The sequence below is a fragment of the Lepisosteus platostomus genome, chromosome 14, assembly GCF_059453375.1.
Source record: "Lepisosteus platostomus isolate fLepPlt1 chromosome 14, fLepPlt1.hap1, whole genome shotgun sequence".
Lineage (NCBI taxonomy): Eukaryota > Metazoa > Chordata > Actinopteri > Semionotiformes > Lepisosteidae > Lepisosteus > Lepisosteus platostomus.
In genome coordinates, this window is record NC_142624.1 from 2854257 (window position 1) to 2870732 (window position 16476).

The following is a 16476-nucleotide window of genomic DNA, read 5'->3' on the forward strand; positions in this document are numbered from 1 at the left end:
GTGTTGTGCGGGGGGATATCCGTCTGATTCTCCGGCAAAGCGGCACGTTATGTGCAGGAGAGCAGCAGCACCGTCTTCCCCTCGGTCTCCGATCCACAAATCTTCAGGGCAGTGTAATGCAAGGCGCCATAAACACTTTTCCACACTGTTAGTGCGGTCTGGTTCAGATCTGTTTCTACAGCACTTAGAGTTGTGCGGGTACCCCATCACAGTGTTCCGAGGTGACCCTCTTAGATCACAGCCCCTGTCGGAAGGCCTGTACCCCACTCCTGTCGCAGGGAAACTCCCAGTGTTTTGCCAGTGGCCACAGCCTACAGTTCCAAAACCCCACCAGTCTGCAGGAACGTTAAAACATGTTCTGGCCTCAATAGTGTCGTCTGTCCTTTAAATTAGACAACGTATTGATGGTAGCATATGTGTGTGTTAATGTGAACATATTGGGGGTGGTGTACTGTATGTCTCCAAAATTGCTACAGCATAAACAAAGAAGTTTTAGAATTTTTATATTTCAAGCTCGAAATCAGAAATTTCCCACTCTTTATTGCGGGGAGGGTGGTTTCAAGAAATTCCACCCAGTAAAGATGACCCCACCACCACCACCACCACCAGCTGAGACACCTGAACTGCCAGAAGTGTATGATCAGTATGATTATAAATACTTGATAAACTGTACAAAATAAGTCACAGCTGGCACACCATGCACACAGTCAAAGGGTGTTGGGTGGTTTTTAAAAGATGATAAAATACTGACTGAAGGTCTCTGAGCCCCCCCAGGGGTCCCCTTTTGCTCTAAACGCGTTAACTAGAAAGCAAGCAATAAATAAAAAAAAACCTCATGCTCATTAGGGATGTGGGATTGCATCCTCTGGTCCAGTCAGGGGTGCTGTACTCGGTCTTGAACCCCTGGAGCAGTGATTCTGTCCACTGCCTTCACCCCAGCTGAGATCGACAGCTCCAGTGCTAACTGAGGGGCTTGCTTGACTCGACTGTGGCCCAACTTGTTTCTTCTGTCCGAATACCCGACTTCAGGCATCCCGTGTCCAGCACCTTCAGCAGACAGGAGTTTAGACAGTTTCTGCTCCATTTCCCCGTTTCACTCTGTCCCATCGGAGCGAACGGCTCTTTCTGGTGGAGCAGCAGATGAACACGGGTGGAAATGACACCGCGAGACACACCTACAGCAGGGGGGGGGGGGCGGTCACTGTATCACCCCTGCCCAAGTGGGGTGTGACTCTGGATTAGACACTCACAATGAGGGGTTTCATTCTACCACAGAAGGCCAATTGCTTAAGCTTTCAGGAAACGGACAACAGTGGCATGAGTTTCAGAGAGGCCCCATTTCACACCATTTTCAAATCCCATTTGGCCTTTTAAGAGCTAAAAGCAAATTTCCGAAATATGCCCCTAACTCTAAAAACGACCCATAGTGAAGACTTCAGCTGGAGCACGACGCTTCAGAAGAGAGCGTGTCGCTGCAGGACCAGGACTGGGAACCACTGGCCAAGACTACAGCAGCAGGCCCAGCAGACCTCCGTTAGCTTGTGGTCCTGCCTGACCCTGCCGATCCCAGGTCTGGGGTCCAGGGCCAAGACGGGGTCACAGCAGAACTACAGCACACTGGTTGAGCTAAAGTTCACAACTCCCAATTGCAGCAATAAAACACAAGAAACACATTGGAGCACCCCATCACTCCTTTATTGAGAAAAGAGGTTCACACGCCTGGATTCATTTCTGCACAGCAGGGGAGTTAGCAGAGCTATGCGTCTTGTACAAGCTTACAGTGGTAAATCTACACGCCTGCCTGGTTTTCCTCTCTGGTGGCATCACACTTCCCAACACATTCCTACATCTCCATAAAACGCTAAAAGTAATGAACTGCAGCTGTTGATGAAACAATCATTATTTTTCCTTGTTTCCAGGTGTAAGATAACGCAAGCTGTGTGTGTGTGTGTGTGTGTGTGTGTGTGTGTGTGTTGAAGGGGTTGCAGCCTTGAAGTGAACCAATAGTACAAAAGATCGTGACCAACATCTGGCTGGGCTCCAGATCAACCAATCAGCATCCGGAATCATGGGGCCCCGCCCCCTCCACGTGTTGGCCCCGCCCCCCGACAGGGTGCCCTAGTCGACCTTGATAGAGACGAACTTGGCGTTGCCGTCCATGTGGAAGTAATTGTACATGTCGTCTCCATGGCGATTGGGGAAGGTCACCACGCTGCCGTCGGGCAGCTTCACCTGGAAGGAGTCGTTGTTGTGCGTGATGTACACCTGGGAGGGAGAGAAGATCGGAGTCTTTCAAATGCCAGTTCCCTATGCTGGAGAGGAAACGCCAACTTGAATGCTGCCAGATCCAGCTACCAGAAAGCCCAACACACAGGGATCAGGGTGAGAGACAACAAGGAGGTGCAGAGCCCGGTGAAGTACCTGCCCAGTGAGCACAGCCTGTAGATGAACACTGGACACAGGCAGACCTGGTGGCTGCTTATGAGAGGACATGCTTGGTGACCACAGTCTGGCTATAGAAGCTGGACACAGACTTGACTGTTCAGAGAGGACATGCTCGGTGACCACAGTCTGGCTACAGAAGCTGGACACAGGCAGACCTGGTGGCTGCTTATGAGAGGACATGCTCGGTGACCACAGTCTGGCTATATAGAAGCTGGACACAGACAGACTTGTCTGTCCAAAGAGGACAGGCTCAGTGACCACAGCTGACCTGGCTGCACCACTGCCAGTAGGGAGAAGCACAGATCAAAAAGCACTTTCTCCTAGACTGTGAGAAATACTCGGGGATTAGACACATTCTCGCTCAGAGAGAATCAAACGGCATAATCAGAACAGAACCTATCCTCCTGGTGAGGGAAACTCAGCAGAGCTCATAGGCCTGTCCGTGATCTCCCGTCACAGCTTGAGAAACAGAAGGAGTCTCTCACATAATACTTTCATTTTAATTTGAGAGAGTGGGAGGAGGGGTTGATACCTTACCAACTAAACCGGAAACTAGAGAATGTGTCACACTGCACTGAGGGGGGGGGGGGGGTCAATACAGGATATGACATCACTGCAGTGAGAGAATGAGGGGAGCAGAGAGACGATGCCCCACACCCATTAACACTACACTGGCAGACCGTGATCACTCAGACTGTCCATATTAACCACACTCGGCAGCAGATTAAAACCCTGCCAACAGGGAGGCGGCCACACTGCCTGAATGGGACACTACTTCATCTTCACACTTCACTGGCAGAGCGTTGGTACAGACACTCTGACTGACTGACCAGCTGGACCCTATAGCATGTTTAAATCGCCAGCAGATCTGGGGTACCTTGCTTGGGCTGGGGTTCGGAGTTCCTACAAATATCCCGAACCTCTGCTAAAATATCTCAAGGGAAGAGGCGGCAAATTCCCTACATGAGCAAATAAAATGAAGGATGCAGGGAAGTTGTGTAAATGACAGCTTTTTCCCCCCACTTGAGGGCGACATATCCACATGTAAAATAGTATTCAATGCGGGATGAATGAAGTACATCTGCCCATTTTCTAACAGACTGGAGTTGTGAGCTTCTTCCAATCCAGGGTCGCGGGGAGCCAGAGCCTATCCCAGCAAGCAGTGGGCAGGACACACCCTGGGCGGGACGCCAGTCCATCGCAGGGCAGACAAACACAGACACGCACGTCAATGACATACAATTAAGAAAAAGAAAGGCCTGCATACACAATAATGTTAATGTTTCACTTCTCTTAATACAAAGCGATCCGGGTTAAAGTCCAGAGACTGTTAAATTTTACGCAATCATCGTTCTGAGTTTTACGTTTTGATCTATATTTATCGGACGTTACACAACATGCCCTGCTGTAAGCTGGCTTCCAAGAGGGTACATACTTTTAGCAATAACTGCCAGCATCACTGGTAGGGATGGACACTGGCCATGCTTGAATGACGGGGAGGAAGACTGCTTGCAAGAGCTCGGGCCATATCCAGGCTTAAAGCGCCCTGTGAATCCCTCACACGTGCTCGGGGTGCGTCAGAGCACCAGGAAACACTAGGCCTGAGCTTCTCACTGCTCGTCAAAAAGACAGAATTCGAATCATTTCAGCACGATTCAATTCCCATTCCAAGAAGCGACAATTTAAAGGGCACAGCACCGTGCAGTGGTTAGGAGTGCCGCCTTGCAGCGTGGGGCCCCGGGTTCAAGTCCGGAACTCGTTGCTCGCCCGGGATAGACCCCCGGCTCTCCTGCGATCCCTAGTCGACGAAGGGGTTAGAATGCAGGAGGCTGGCTCTTTAAAGGAGGAGTCGGCCCGTTTGGGTTGAGAGATTCCACCCACCCCGTGACGTGGCCATGCTGAAGCAGAGAGCCTGTATTCTTATTGCCCATCAAGAGTCTTGCCGCGATCTAAACTCCACGCAGACAGCACCCCAGGTCCGGCACTGAACCCCGGGCCCCAGCGCCGCACGGCAGCCGTGCTGACCCCTGCGCCACTCTGCTGCTCCCCACTAGGTGGCAGTAAGGTCAAGGTCAAGACATTGTTACAAGCTGGACCATCTTTTAAGACAACAATTGGAATGGCCATCGACAGCGAGAGATCTCGCAACCCAGCTTCGTTGCAGGAGCATCTGCAACCCATGTGCTCGTTCTGGGGGACCGACCCGCCCCGCCCCACCTGGCCGCGGTGGTTTGAGAAGCCCCGCCCTCCCCCCCACCAGCCCACCTTGAACGTTTCTCCCGCCTGGAAGGGGAAGACGGACTCCCGCTGCTCCGAGCCCCAGGCCCCGCCCTGCCGGGAGTTGCACACGATGGTGTTGGAGTCTCCGTGGGCATTGAAGCGGGGGTTGAAGTGCAGGGCCAGGTCGTTCTCCGAGTGCCCGATGTTGATCGAGAAGCTGTTGGGGGGGAAACGAAAGGACAGAGAGAGGTTTGGTTCACTAACGACTTCAATTACTTATTAAGCGGGTTTGTTAACCCCTACTGTCCTGGTCAGATGTCCCCCTGGCCTTTACCCATCATGGCCTCCTAATAACCCCCCTCTCTGAACTGGCTTCATCACTCTGCTCTCCTCCCCACTGAGAGCTGGTGTGTGGGGAGCGGACTGGAGCATCATCCAGGTGGGGGTACACACCGGTGGTGGGGGTGGAGGGGATCCCCGTGACCTGTCCAGCGCTGTGAGTGGAGTGTCCAGAAAAGCGCTATATAAGGTGTGTTGAATTATATCGATGAGGACGGTGTGGCTTGAGCAGTAAAGGGACACTGAGCCTTCAGTTCAGGTCTTGGGGTTTCTCCCTAACAGAGGGTCACTGGTGGCGGTAGTGGGATTCCTCCTTAGCTACACAGTGCTTTGAGTGGATTGTCCAGAAGGGCGCTGTAGTATGGCGCTATGTACGGGTTATTGTCATCATAAGATATACAAGTAAGCAGACAGATGGTTTAAGGTTCAACAACAGGGGATCCCAGCTCCAGGCCTCAAGGGCCACTGTGTAGGAGGTTGTATAGATCTCTCTACATCTACAGTGCATCAGGAACAAGGAAAGGCTGCAGCTTGTCCCATCATGCAAATAAAGAGTTCGATTATTAAGTAATTATTAAGAAACGGTTTGGGCTCTCGGATGCTGAGTACAGATGCAGAGCTACCTGCTGTTAATACTGGACCAGAACCATAAAATATGATCCACCTGCCACTACATTCAGTATATTCGATTTCTTTTTTCCAAATAAGTGTAAGGATTATTATAACGAGCCTAGAAGATCACATTGCAGGCGCACGGCCCCCCATTTCCTAAAAATCCAGCACTGCAGGGGCCCCAGGCGTTTCCACAGCTGTCGAAGGGTCTTGCAAATGTTAACTTTCCAGTACACACCCTGACAAGACCCTCCCCACACAGACAGGCCCAGGCAGAGCCCGCCTCACACGCCACACGCACGGCGATCCAATACCGGGTGGGAAGGGGGTGTCGCTGCAGTGGGAGTCTGTACCCACAGGGTGGTGGGAGCATGGAACAAGCCGTGCCGTTCTGAAGCCGTTTACAGGGGTACAAGTGCACATTCCTCACGGTCTATCCTGCGCTGCTGCGTCCATGCGATTCGACTTAATTTGGACTGACAGCACAAACATTACTGCACGGAAGAAGTGACTAAACCACCCCAAGACAGCGAGGAGCCTCCTGAAACTCCCGACACAGCCCGACACCCCAAAAAAAAAAAAAAAAAAAGACTCCGAGTTAACTCCGATGGGATGAATAATCAGTTGTCATTCAACTTCATTGGATTTGTTGGGGGTCCCCCCCCTCCACCCCTTCTCCGGACACTTACCAGCTGGCATCCGAGTTGATGGCGGCTTTCACCTTCATCGTCTGCCCGGCCTTGAAGGCCAGATTCCTCACGCAGACCTGGAGAAGAGGGAAAAGGACCAGGGTCACAGCGCAGCTCCTCGCGATCCTGAGGAGCCAGCTGGGATCGCATCCAGAGTCTCCTTTCCCAGGCATCTATCTGGGATAAAACTGCCACCACCACCACCACCATCATCATCATCAGCAGATTGTCAGGGAAGTGGAAAACTCAGCCGGTTTCAGCTGAACCGCAGATTTTAATGACTCCCCATTTCCCAGGAAGCAGGTCTGCCAAATCCCAAAAAAAAAAAAAGACGAGGCATAAAATGTCTGCCTTCTGCAAGGCCAGACGTCTGGGAGCAATTATATCCTCGTTTTCCACTGACAGGTCTCGTGTGGCGGGGGCGCTTTCTAGAAACGCGTCCGAAAGCACTCCCAGATTTCCGAGAGATTGAGTGAGAGCTCAAATGAGAGGAGGGGAGGGGGGAACCCCGAAAGCGAAGCCTGGGGTGTGGTTCGAGGGCGGGCTGGCGTGGGCGGATGAGGGATTTTGTTTGAATCGGATGACGCAAGTTTACATTTGCGTTAACATTTGAGTTACGTTCAGCCTTTGGCAGAATTAAACAATTAAAAAAAAAAAATAAATCGAGCACTCTGGCAGGATTGAGGATAAGCAGAGCGCATTCTTTCCGCGTGAGTCTGGCCGGAGCCCGACTCCTCTTGGCAGAAGGCCCTACCCAGCCCTCCTTCACTGGAGGGGACTCGGGCGAGAGGGTTCCGAACCCCGTGGATACGGGCAGGCCCTGGGAAGAGTCGGCTGGGCGTCACCGAACACCGACCGGGGGAGGGGAGTGGGGGACACTGCAGGACACTTCAAAGCCCCATCCTGTGTTCAGACTCGCCTACCATCTTGTCCAATCCCTGCCCCCCCCCAGTCTCAGTGCTCAAAATGAGGTTTGCCATCAGTTCATCCCGTCTAAAATCACAGGACCCGGGGTCGCCTGAGAAGGCAGGTCTGTACGCCAAGGGTGGTGGGAGTGTGGAACAAGCTGCCCACTCATGGCTTCTTTCGGGAAGCGGCAGGAGGTTACCACCGGATCCCAGAGCTACTAGGAACCTCATGAGCCAGAAGGACCACATGGCTGCCTCTTGTCTGGCAACTGCGATCTGCCTTCAGGGTCACCCACCCCTCAGGTCACTAAGTCTTTGCATCCCTGAACAGCCATTGGTCTGTTCCTTCTGGCAGATCACAGGACTGCCCTTTCAAGACAAGGTTCTGCAGCAGACATTTTCCTTAGTCCTGGGAGTCTAAGCACAGGCAACACCCTTCATGGGCGAGATTCTTCGATCTGCAGCTTCCAGCTCCGGTCTTTAACGTCAACAAGGACCCTCACTGAGCAGCAGTGATCCCGCAAAGACCAGCAGGAGAGCAAGCGAGAGCTGAATTATGGGAAAGCCGCCAGCAGGCCTGATTGTCCAATCCCAGACTGGACTCCTACGGGCTCCCTGTGAATACCACACGTACCAGTACCCTGGTTTACCGTGGAAGTCCCGCACCCCGGTACCGGACGGGCCCAGCCGAGCCCCGCGATCTCGGGGAAGATACAGCATTAAAACGGAGCTGATAAAACATTCAAATTGCGTTTGAGAGGAAAAGTGCCCCTGTGTTTGTGTGAATTTTGTCAGCTGTTGCTGGATTAAAACCTTTAGCTTCCTGCATTCCTGCTCTGAAGCGTGCGGGTAACCTGTGCTCTATGGCCACTTTCCCAAATCTCTCCACACAGCCATGCAGATAAGCTAGGTGATCAGGAAGACCCTCAGTAATAGGCTGATTGAAGAGACTAGGCGGACTTTGACCCACGAAACAGGAAGAACAGGGCGGAAACTGGACAGATGCTAAGCGGCACACACACATTTTCCAAAGTCGGTGATCATTTGGAACACAAACGATCTGAACACCCAGCTACCCCACAGGACCAGAGTTCCCCGAGTTGCCCAACAGCTTTATAAGTAGGCTGCAAGGGAAGGTTTATTCCCTGTTGAAAAGAGAAGAAAGGAGACACAGCGTTTCAGCTGTGGAGCCTTCTTCGGGTGTGAACCCTTTACTTGTTCCTTTGCCGTCTTCGTGTGCCGACACAGCTCCCTGCTTGAACTACTTCATAATACGTAATGCTTATAATGCTTATAAGTAGTCCCCGTCTTTTAAAAAGGGTGAAGGTTGACCCCTCAACCTATAAGCAACAGGTCTCCCAGTCCGGTCCCCAGAGAGCCCCATCTGCTACTGGCGCCCACACACGGGCTACTGGTGTGTGGGCGCGGGTGCGGGCGCGTGCCGAACCTGGAACCGGAACCCGCAGCAGCCGTGACCGCGCGGACGCGCCCCGCGCTGCGCTGCGCTGCGCTGCGCTCCGGGAGCTCGCGGGGCTGTCCGCCGGCGGTGTGCGGCTTGAACAAGCCGCAGATGGAGCAGGGCTGAGCTGAGCTGAGCCTGCAGCGGACTACACACATACAGTACACCCGTGCGCCCCCACCCCCGCCATCTCAAAGGGTTCTTTCGCCGGCTGCGGGGTGCTGGAAATGCGTCTGTTTAATAACCGGTTAGAAAGCGGGACAGTTCTCTCTGTCTCTCTCTGCGTGTCCGTTAATCCTCACTAAGACTTCCTTGCATTTATAGAGCAGTTTCTATCCCGAATACACCCCGGCTGGCCCATGCACTGAACTCCTGACATGAGCGATCAGATTCGCCTGTCCAGCCAGCGCGCCGGTTTATCCTCAACCCCCTCACCCCGACCGAATGAATCCAGCCCGCTTTCGGGCTGCTCTGGGAGGTAACTGTGGAACATTTTTTCCCCTAGTTCTTTCAGAAGGGCAGCTCAGTTGTTTGTTTTTTTGTCGCATCATTATTATTTTGTGTCCGTTATTTAACCTGCTGGCACCCGGCCCTACAGCTGAGTCACTGAATCAAGATGGGGATCCGTGCGGATTACGGTGCAAAGACTACGATTTGAGCGCGTTTTACTCAGTTCTGCAACGGAAAACAAAACACTTCTGTCATGACGAAACAAGACTACATCTACAGGAGTGAACGGGTTGGACCGCTAACCAACGCACAAGGTAAAATGCTCAGATAAGTTATTTTATCCTCCTCGCTTACAACACTGCAGGCTTTGATCCTGCCTTTTACCCTAAAACCCGTTTTTGAACTTTCTGACAGCGGAATCGAGAGTTTCTTGGTTTCGCTGAACCACACGCACGCACGCTTACCTCGCTCATCTCGACCGTCTTATCTCGCCGGACCGAGCGCGCACCGGGCTGGGGGCCCCCCTTATAAGGAGAAATCTGAGCGATTGACAACTCTCCTGGCCAATGGGGAGGCCGCTGGAGCGGGACGCGCGGCTCCTTCACCAATCAGAAGAGGGTGGGGGGGAGACGGCACTTTATTGGAATTTATTGCAGCTGCTTAGCTAGACTACGCCCAAGGTCAGAGCGTAGAGATTTATCTTTACAAGTCTTAAATACCCCATCCACATTCAGGATTATTACTTAAATACCCCATCCACATTTAGGATTATTATTTAAGACGGTTGCCATATTAACACCCATCTGTCTTAAATGGTGCTCTTTGCGTTCAACACCTCACAAACAAATTTCTTCAGTGCCTCGGCAAACAGCTATAGTCTTTTTTTTATCCCCGCAGAGAAGCAGAGGGAGCGAATATGTTCTATCCCCTGGGAGCTGAACCGGCCTGTGTCTTTTGAGGAAGTGAGTTTTTTTTTTTAAAGATTAACATCACTTTATTAACCCTTCACAATTTCTTGCATTAGTAATTTGTCTTCTGGCATACCCCAGCTTGCTCTCCATGAGACACACAGACAGGGAGAGAAGCTGGGGGTCAGAGCGCAGGGTCAGCCATTGTACTATTGGGGTTAAGGGCCTTGCTCAAGGGCCTAACGGAATAGGATTTCTCTGCCGGCTGCGGGATTTGAACCGGCAACCTTCCAGCCACCGGCGCAGATCCTGAGCCACAGAGCCATGCGCTCCTCTGACCGATCGGGTCGAAAAGCGTGAGAGGTCAGCGGCCCGGACATCGGACCCCCCTCTCGCACAAAGGGGGGACACTGACTCAGGGGAGAGCATTTCTATCAGTGACCACACCTGCCCTTTTCAATCCAACCCGTGAATTAAACCCCGAATCGGCTGGCGCTCTGCAGGTCTGTGCTGGGACAAATCATGAGCTCACAGTTTCCTTGGTCAGCCCCCACACAGCCGAACTTATCATCCAGACGAGCCGACAGACGGCGTCGGTCGCTTTCCTTAAAGGGACCGTCCTAGTATGTTATAACGGCGGACGTTGAAGTTTGTTGTCCAGCTGAACACACTGCTGTCGAAGTCACTGAGGGATTTGTCTTGGATTTTTCAAACCCGCGCAAAGGCATGCTTCACAGGATAAACACAGAAGTCACGTCGGGAGGGTGGGTTCTCTGAGAATAATTTACCGAAGAGGGAAAAACACAGCATGTTCAACCCTCTCGGACGTCCCTCCCCAAATCTTCCCTCTTAAAAAGAGCAAAACTAAAGGAGAAAGAGACGAGGGACACAGAAACAGAGGCCACGAATTACACTAACAGTCTCTAGGAAGGCCGCTGCCATCAGGAATCAGCGGAGTAGCCAGTTCGCGACACATGAAGACCTAGTGGCACACGGGGGAGGCTCAAACTCTCAAAATAGTTCCGAAATGACTGCCTCCTCACTGAAAACTCTTTACGCTAACTGTGCACTGTACAGCAACCCTGTCTGCCTGTTATATGTGAAGTTCTCTGGGGACGCTAGATGCACCGGCACGCTAGTGTTACTAGGGCTAGGACTACCGCACACAAGCGAGTGTTTCTATAGGGACCTGGATATTGCATGATGCGCACACTGGGGCGTGTAGCCCACTTTCATGAGTCCTGTCCTTAGCCTCTGCGGGAGTGATACCGGGGGCGCAATATTCACAGTGAAGCGCTCGTCTGCTGCAGATCTGGCTCAACCCTGTGTTGAAACACAGGGGTCAGCTGAGAGCGCCTTCTCCGTCACGAGGTACAGTAGAGCTGGCCGGCCGCGAAGTCACGCGGTTGGCCCGGAAGTTGCCCGTGACGTCAGACGTCCTTCAGCTTCACGGGCACAACGCACCGCCGGGTTTGTGAATTCCTCTGGCTGTGAAGTGTCTCTTTCTGCATCTGTTTCTATATTCTCTCTCCTTGTTTTTTGTACTTCTGGGGTTTAAACAAAAACTTATTTCAAGTGCGAGTTCCACAGCCGTATCCAAGCAAATACAAATAAAAAACACGGGTCTGGATCTGTGGGAATCTGGGATGAGAGTAGTGGAGGGATATCCTGAATTTCCGAGCGCATTGCTCGAACGACAACAATACGTGGAGCTGCACTCGGAGACACGATGCAGGATTCCTCTTTAGGGTGCGCTGAGTGCCGACTTTTGTTTGCAAAAAAAATGGATTTAGTTTCCATCAACCGCTCCTTTAATGACCCAAGGGTTTACTGAGAAACTCGCAAACTCATCTAACAACTCATCCTGCGCTTGAGCTCAAAGCTGTGTGTCTGCAGACCTGGCGCGTCTAATCTCTCCGCAATCCTCCCCAGACAGGAGAAAGATTATTCCAAAACTTACCACCTGACCACTCGGGCCTTTCTTCCAGTGTTTGCTTCAGTCTTATCCTATCCGGGGTGCTTTGTCGTGACTCTCTCAGGCATTGTTGCTGAGATTCGCGAACCAGGTAAATAAATGGATCAAATCGCCCGGCCGATTGGCCACAGCCGGGTTTTCCTAGAGACTTTCTTATATCACTATAATATGACGTAATGGCCCGGAACAGCAGCGGTCAGGGCTCTGGACCCCAGTCCGGGCGGTCGCGGGAAGTAAATTCTGGGTGTTGCTCTGCAAGAACACCTCACCCCCGGATTGCTTAAGTAAATACCCTCAAATAGAGAACTCGTTTAAATATCTGGGCTCGCTTTTTTATGGTGAACAGTACAGTGTCTTTACATGTAACATAGTGTAACGCTTACGGCCGACATGTGCTGTGTAAGAGCCGGCGTACCAGAGCAGGTGACGTCACCGCCCTTCCCTGTGATAGCAGGACCACAGCTACGGGGCTGTAGAGAGATCTCTCTTTGGCTCACCGGGCTGGGTCCCTGCTGAGTTACAATAGTATAACGTCCTACCGGTAACCTGTGTTCCGTCTGTGATCCTGCTTCGCTCATGAGGAAGAGTTAATACCTGGTAGGACCATAGAGGGTGATCTGTAGCAGAAACCCAGCGCCGGGCTTGACGCAGCCTGCGTACAGCACAGCAGGAACCGCAGGAAGAACAGATGTTCTTTTTTTATAAAATAATTTACAAATACAACTACTACCAGTGGATCAGAAACAGGTACAAGAGGAAAAAACAAAACACAAACATAAAAAAACATTTAACCTCCAGGGGTAATGAAGTAAATTATCTGATCACATTGTTTTTTTTTTACATATATCATGTTTTCCTTGGTTTATTATTTCTCAAATTGTTTTATAGAATGTAAATAGTGTTTCATCTCCACCTCAAAAGTACTAAAAAGGGGAGTATTATTAGACCGTTTTGATTTGTGAATGTGACATTTACCCAGAATGACTAATACATTGACTATAAATAAATGCTCTTTTTCCAAGTGTTCTATTAAACGGTACACTGAAATATCAAAATCCTTACATCTAAAAAACACCTTTAACTGCCTGCAAACAAAACTCGTCCCAAACAACTTCACAAACCTACACCTCACAAATAAATGCATCAAAGACTCCCTTTCACCCCGACAAAAAACACACAGATCACCCTGCTCAGGCTTAAATTTGGAGAGCACTAATTGAACTGGATAAACCTTGTGAACAATTTTAAACGACATCTCTTTCACTTTATTTGTCATACAATATCTATCAGGAGTGGTCCAAACTAACTTCCATTTTATATTTTCCAACAGTGCATTCCAAAAAGATAGATCAGATGTTTAATAGCAGACGTAGACGCGGTGACGTGGCATCCGCGGCAGCCGGCCCCGGGCACGCGGCTCTCCTCTCGCGCAAGGGCGACGGGGAGGCGCTGCGCGCTGCCGGAGGATGACACGACGTGCCGTACCCTACTTACCCGGGTACCCTCTCTCCTCTCTCCAGGAGACCCGTGCAAACACCCGACCAATGCGCCGCCTGGGCGTCATCTTCAACCGCGATCAGAATGCGTCAGCCCGGCTGCCTACACCCGATCACAAGACCCCGTTTCCTATCCTAATCAGTATCCCCCTGGAAATGTGTACCCCCCAGAGCTCTGTTGTCTCAGGACTTACGGAGAAACGATGCCCATAGCCTATGTGTGCTGTCGTGCGGGTTCTCCTGTCTCCTGTAAAGAAAACTCAGTCTTTTTCCTTCACGTGGTGGCGGGTGGCACTGTTCACGTTACTGGAATCCGGACAAGCAGATGAAATACATCGTGAACCATATAAATCATCATCATCAATAATAATAAAAAAGTACCTTTAAAAATAGTGTCACAAGGCGCTTTACAGTAGGATTCAGCACCGTTAGAAGGATAGCAAACTACAAGTTAAGCATATATATGCCAGCAGCCATATCACCCTGCAACTCACAACTGGCAACCCACTGAAGCTCAGCAGGTGTGAGCCTGTCAGTACCTGGATGAGAGACCTCCTGGGAAGGTTGCTGCTGGAAGAGGTGTTAGTGGGGCCAGCAGGGGGCGCTCACCCTGCGGTCCATGTGGGTCCTAATGCCCCAATATAGTGATGGGGACACTATACTGTAAACAGGCGCCGTCCTTCGGATGAGACGTAAAACCGAGGTCCTGACTCTCTGTGGCCATTAAAAATCCCAGGGCGTTTCTCGAAAAGAGTAGGGGTGTACCCCGGCGTCCTGGCCACATTTCCCATTGGGCCTTACCAATCATGGCCTCCTAATACTCCCCCTCTATGAATTGGCTACATTACTCTGCTCTCTTCCCCACTGATAGCTGGTGTGTGGTGAGCGTTCTGGCGCACTATGGCTGCCGTTGCATCATCCAGGTGGGGCTGCACACTGGTGGTGGTGGAGGGGATCCCCATTATCTGGAAAGCGCTTTGAATGGAGTGTCCAGAAAAGCGCTATATAAGTGTAAGCTATTATTATTATATAAGGAACACAAGAGGTAAAAGGTGCAGCGTGAAAATGGAGCATTTGTGAGTATGTTGGAGACGAGTCTGGGGGACAGGCAGGAGAGCACAGTCAGAGGAACGAAGCCTGTGAGGTGGGGAGCGGACAGATGGTTAGTCAGCTGGGTGGCGAGGTGCCAAACCATGTACAGACTTACAGGTGAGCAGGAGGATTTTGAAGTCGGGACGCAACCCGACAGGAAGCCAGTGCAGGGACTCCAGGACAGGAGTATTGTCATGATCGCTCGCATGCTGCCTGATCGGGACTCTGGCTGCCACATTCTGACCACAGCGGAGTTTGTTAATGGTGGATGGACAGTAGACATCCAGAGAGTGGGGAGTTGCTACAAGTAATTGTATGAAATTGATTTTTTGACAGTCTCTAATCAGTTAAGCTGCTAACAGATTACTTAAAATAGGAACTTGTTTCTCCCAGCCTACGCACGTATGTTTCTTATTTATTAATGGGTCCATGTCGTGTTTAATGTATTGATTTTTTGTGTTATGGCTTTTACCTGCTTGCAAAGTGACTTTCCTATCTGGGGTGAAGTGGTGGCACTGTGGCTAGGAATCTGTGCCTGTGGCTGGAAGGTTGCTGGTTCAAATCCTGTGGCTAGCAGAAGAATCCTACCCTGTTGGGCCCCTGAGCAAGGCCCTTAACCCCAGCTACCCCAGGGGTGCTGTAAAATAGCTGACCCTGGACACTGACCCTGAACAGCTTCTCTCCCTGTCTGTGTGTCTCATGAAGAGCAAGCTGGGGTCTGTGAAAAGACAAATTCCTAATGCAATAAATTGTATATGGCCGATAAAGTGATCTTGATTATCTTATTAAAGGAGTGAGGAAGGCCTGAATAATTGTTTTGTACTGTAGCGCCCCCTAACGTACTACAGCGGCAGTACTATCTCCTTCCCCAGCGGACTCCCGTCACGTGCATCTGGAGCCCTGTCACACAGACGCGTGTTTATCTACCTGCTCAACCCCGGAAGCTTCAGAGTCAGAAACAAGACCACAGCACGCAACTACATTAAATCATAATTATAGAATTCAATGATAATAATAGAAATAATTTACACTTGTTGATAGTGTTTCATAATCATTATTGAACTAGTTGGAGGTTTATACGCAATTGCTTTTTGAATCCAATCATTTGAATTTGGTCTTGATTTCTGGTGTAGATTTTCAGTGCTGTTTTTGGGGAGAGAGGAAGATGAACTTTTTGTTATGCTGTGTAAGATGATCATTTTCATGGCTGATGATACTGAATATCTATTTACCACCCCACTATCAAACTATTAAACTCCCAGCCTCTCTCACCCACGATCTGAACCCTCACAGCGATCCAGAGAGTTCTCTCCTGATCAAAACTCACGCATTGAAATCTACCTCTGCCTCAAGTCAAGAAGTTCACTCCCCCTAATTTTCTATCCTTTATTTCATTCTGTCGACGTGTGATTCTGCACAACTGATGTTGTTCTGCACATTACCTGTTGTCTTTCTTTTCTTATACAATTGTATTGTTGTGTTTTTGTACTACATACCACCTGAGAGCTAGCAAAATAGCATTTCGTCATACCATATGCCTGTGTATGAGCATAATGACAATAAACTCGGAACTTGATAAGCGTGATATATATTTTAAAAAGGCGCTCACTGTAGTGTTGATGGATTGGTGCCACAGTGGATGAGGGAGACAACAGGGGTTACAAGATCGTGCCAAGCGAGGGGGAGAAATGCTGGAAGGTGGAGTGGGAGCTGAATTATCTTCCGTGGTTTCTGGACAGGGAAATGCGGTTTATATTAGAATGCCTTTCTGTCGTTTGAGCTCATCGGGGCCCAGCGCGTCGCTGCCACACTGCGCCGGCGCGGTAGGCCGCTCTTGCACAGGTTTTGCATCATCAGGGGGGTCTCGGGAGCGCCGACGTCAG

The 16476-nt window shown here is 50.7% G+C and overlaps 1 protein-coding gene and 1 long non-coding RNA gene across 2 annotated transcripts; one reads left to right on the forward strand and one right to left on the reverse strand.

Moving 5' to 3' along the window:
• Window positions 1-1673: 1673 nt before the first annotated feature.
• Window positions 1674-9740, reverse strand: LOC148648697 (beta-galactoside-binding lectin-like). The gene is made up of 4 exons (XM_088606527.1): window positions 9587-9740; window positions 6306-6382; window positions 4711-4882; window positions 1674-2265 (listed from the first exon to the last, which is right to left on the reverse strand). Exons 1-4 carry the CDS (start codon window positions 9593-9595, stop codon window positions 2119-2121), a joined length of 405 nt encoding a protein of 134 aa, XP_088462653.1. The 5' UTR covers window positions 9596-9740; the 3' UTR covers window positions 1674-2118.
• Window positions 8711-13893, forward strand: LOC148648698 (uncharacterized). The gene is made up of 3 exons (XR_015926435.1): window positions 8711-9436; window positions 10020-10084; window positions 13526-13893. It is a non-coding gene; the product is annotated as an uncharacterized LOC148648698 (long non-coding RNA).
• Window positions 13894-16476: the final 2583 nt, after the last annotated feature.

Bases quoted from the DNA above. Each gene is read 5' to 3' on its own strand.
- LOC148648697 (XM_088606527.1), bottom strand. The intron at 4,883-6,305 runs GTAAGTGTCCGG...CCCCCCCAACAG, and splicing joins ATCAACTCGGATGCCAGCTG to CTTCTCGATCAACATCGGGC. The intron at 2,266-4,710 runs GTGGGCTGGTGG...TCTCCCTCCCAG, and splicing joins AGGCGGGAGAAACGTTCAAG to GTGTACATCACGCACAACAA.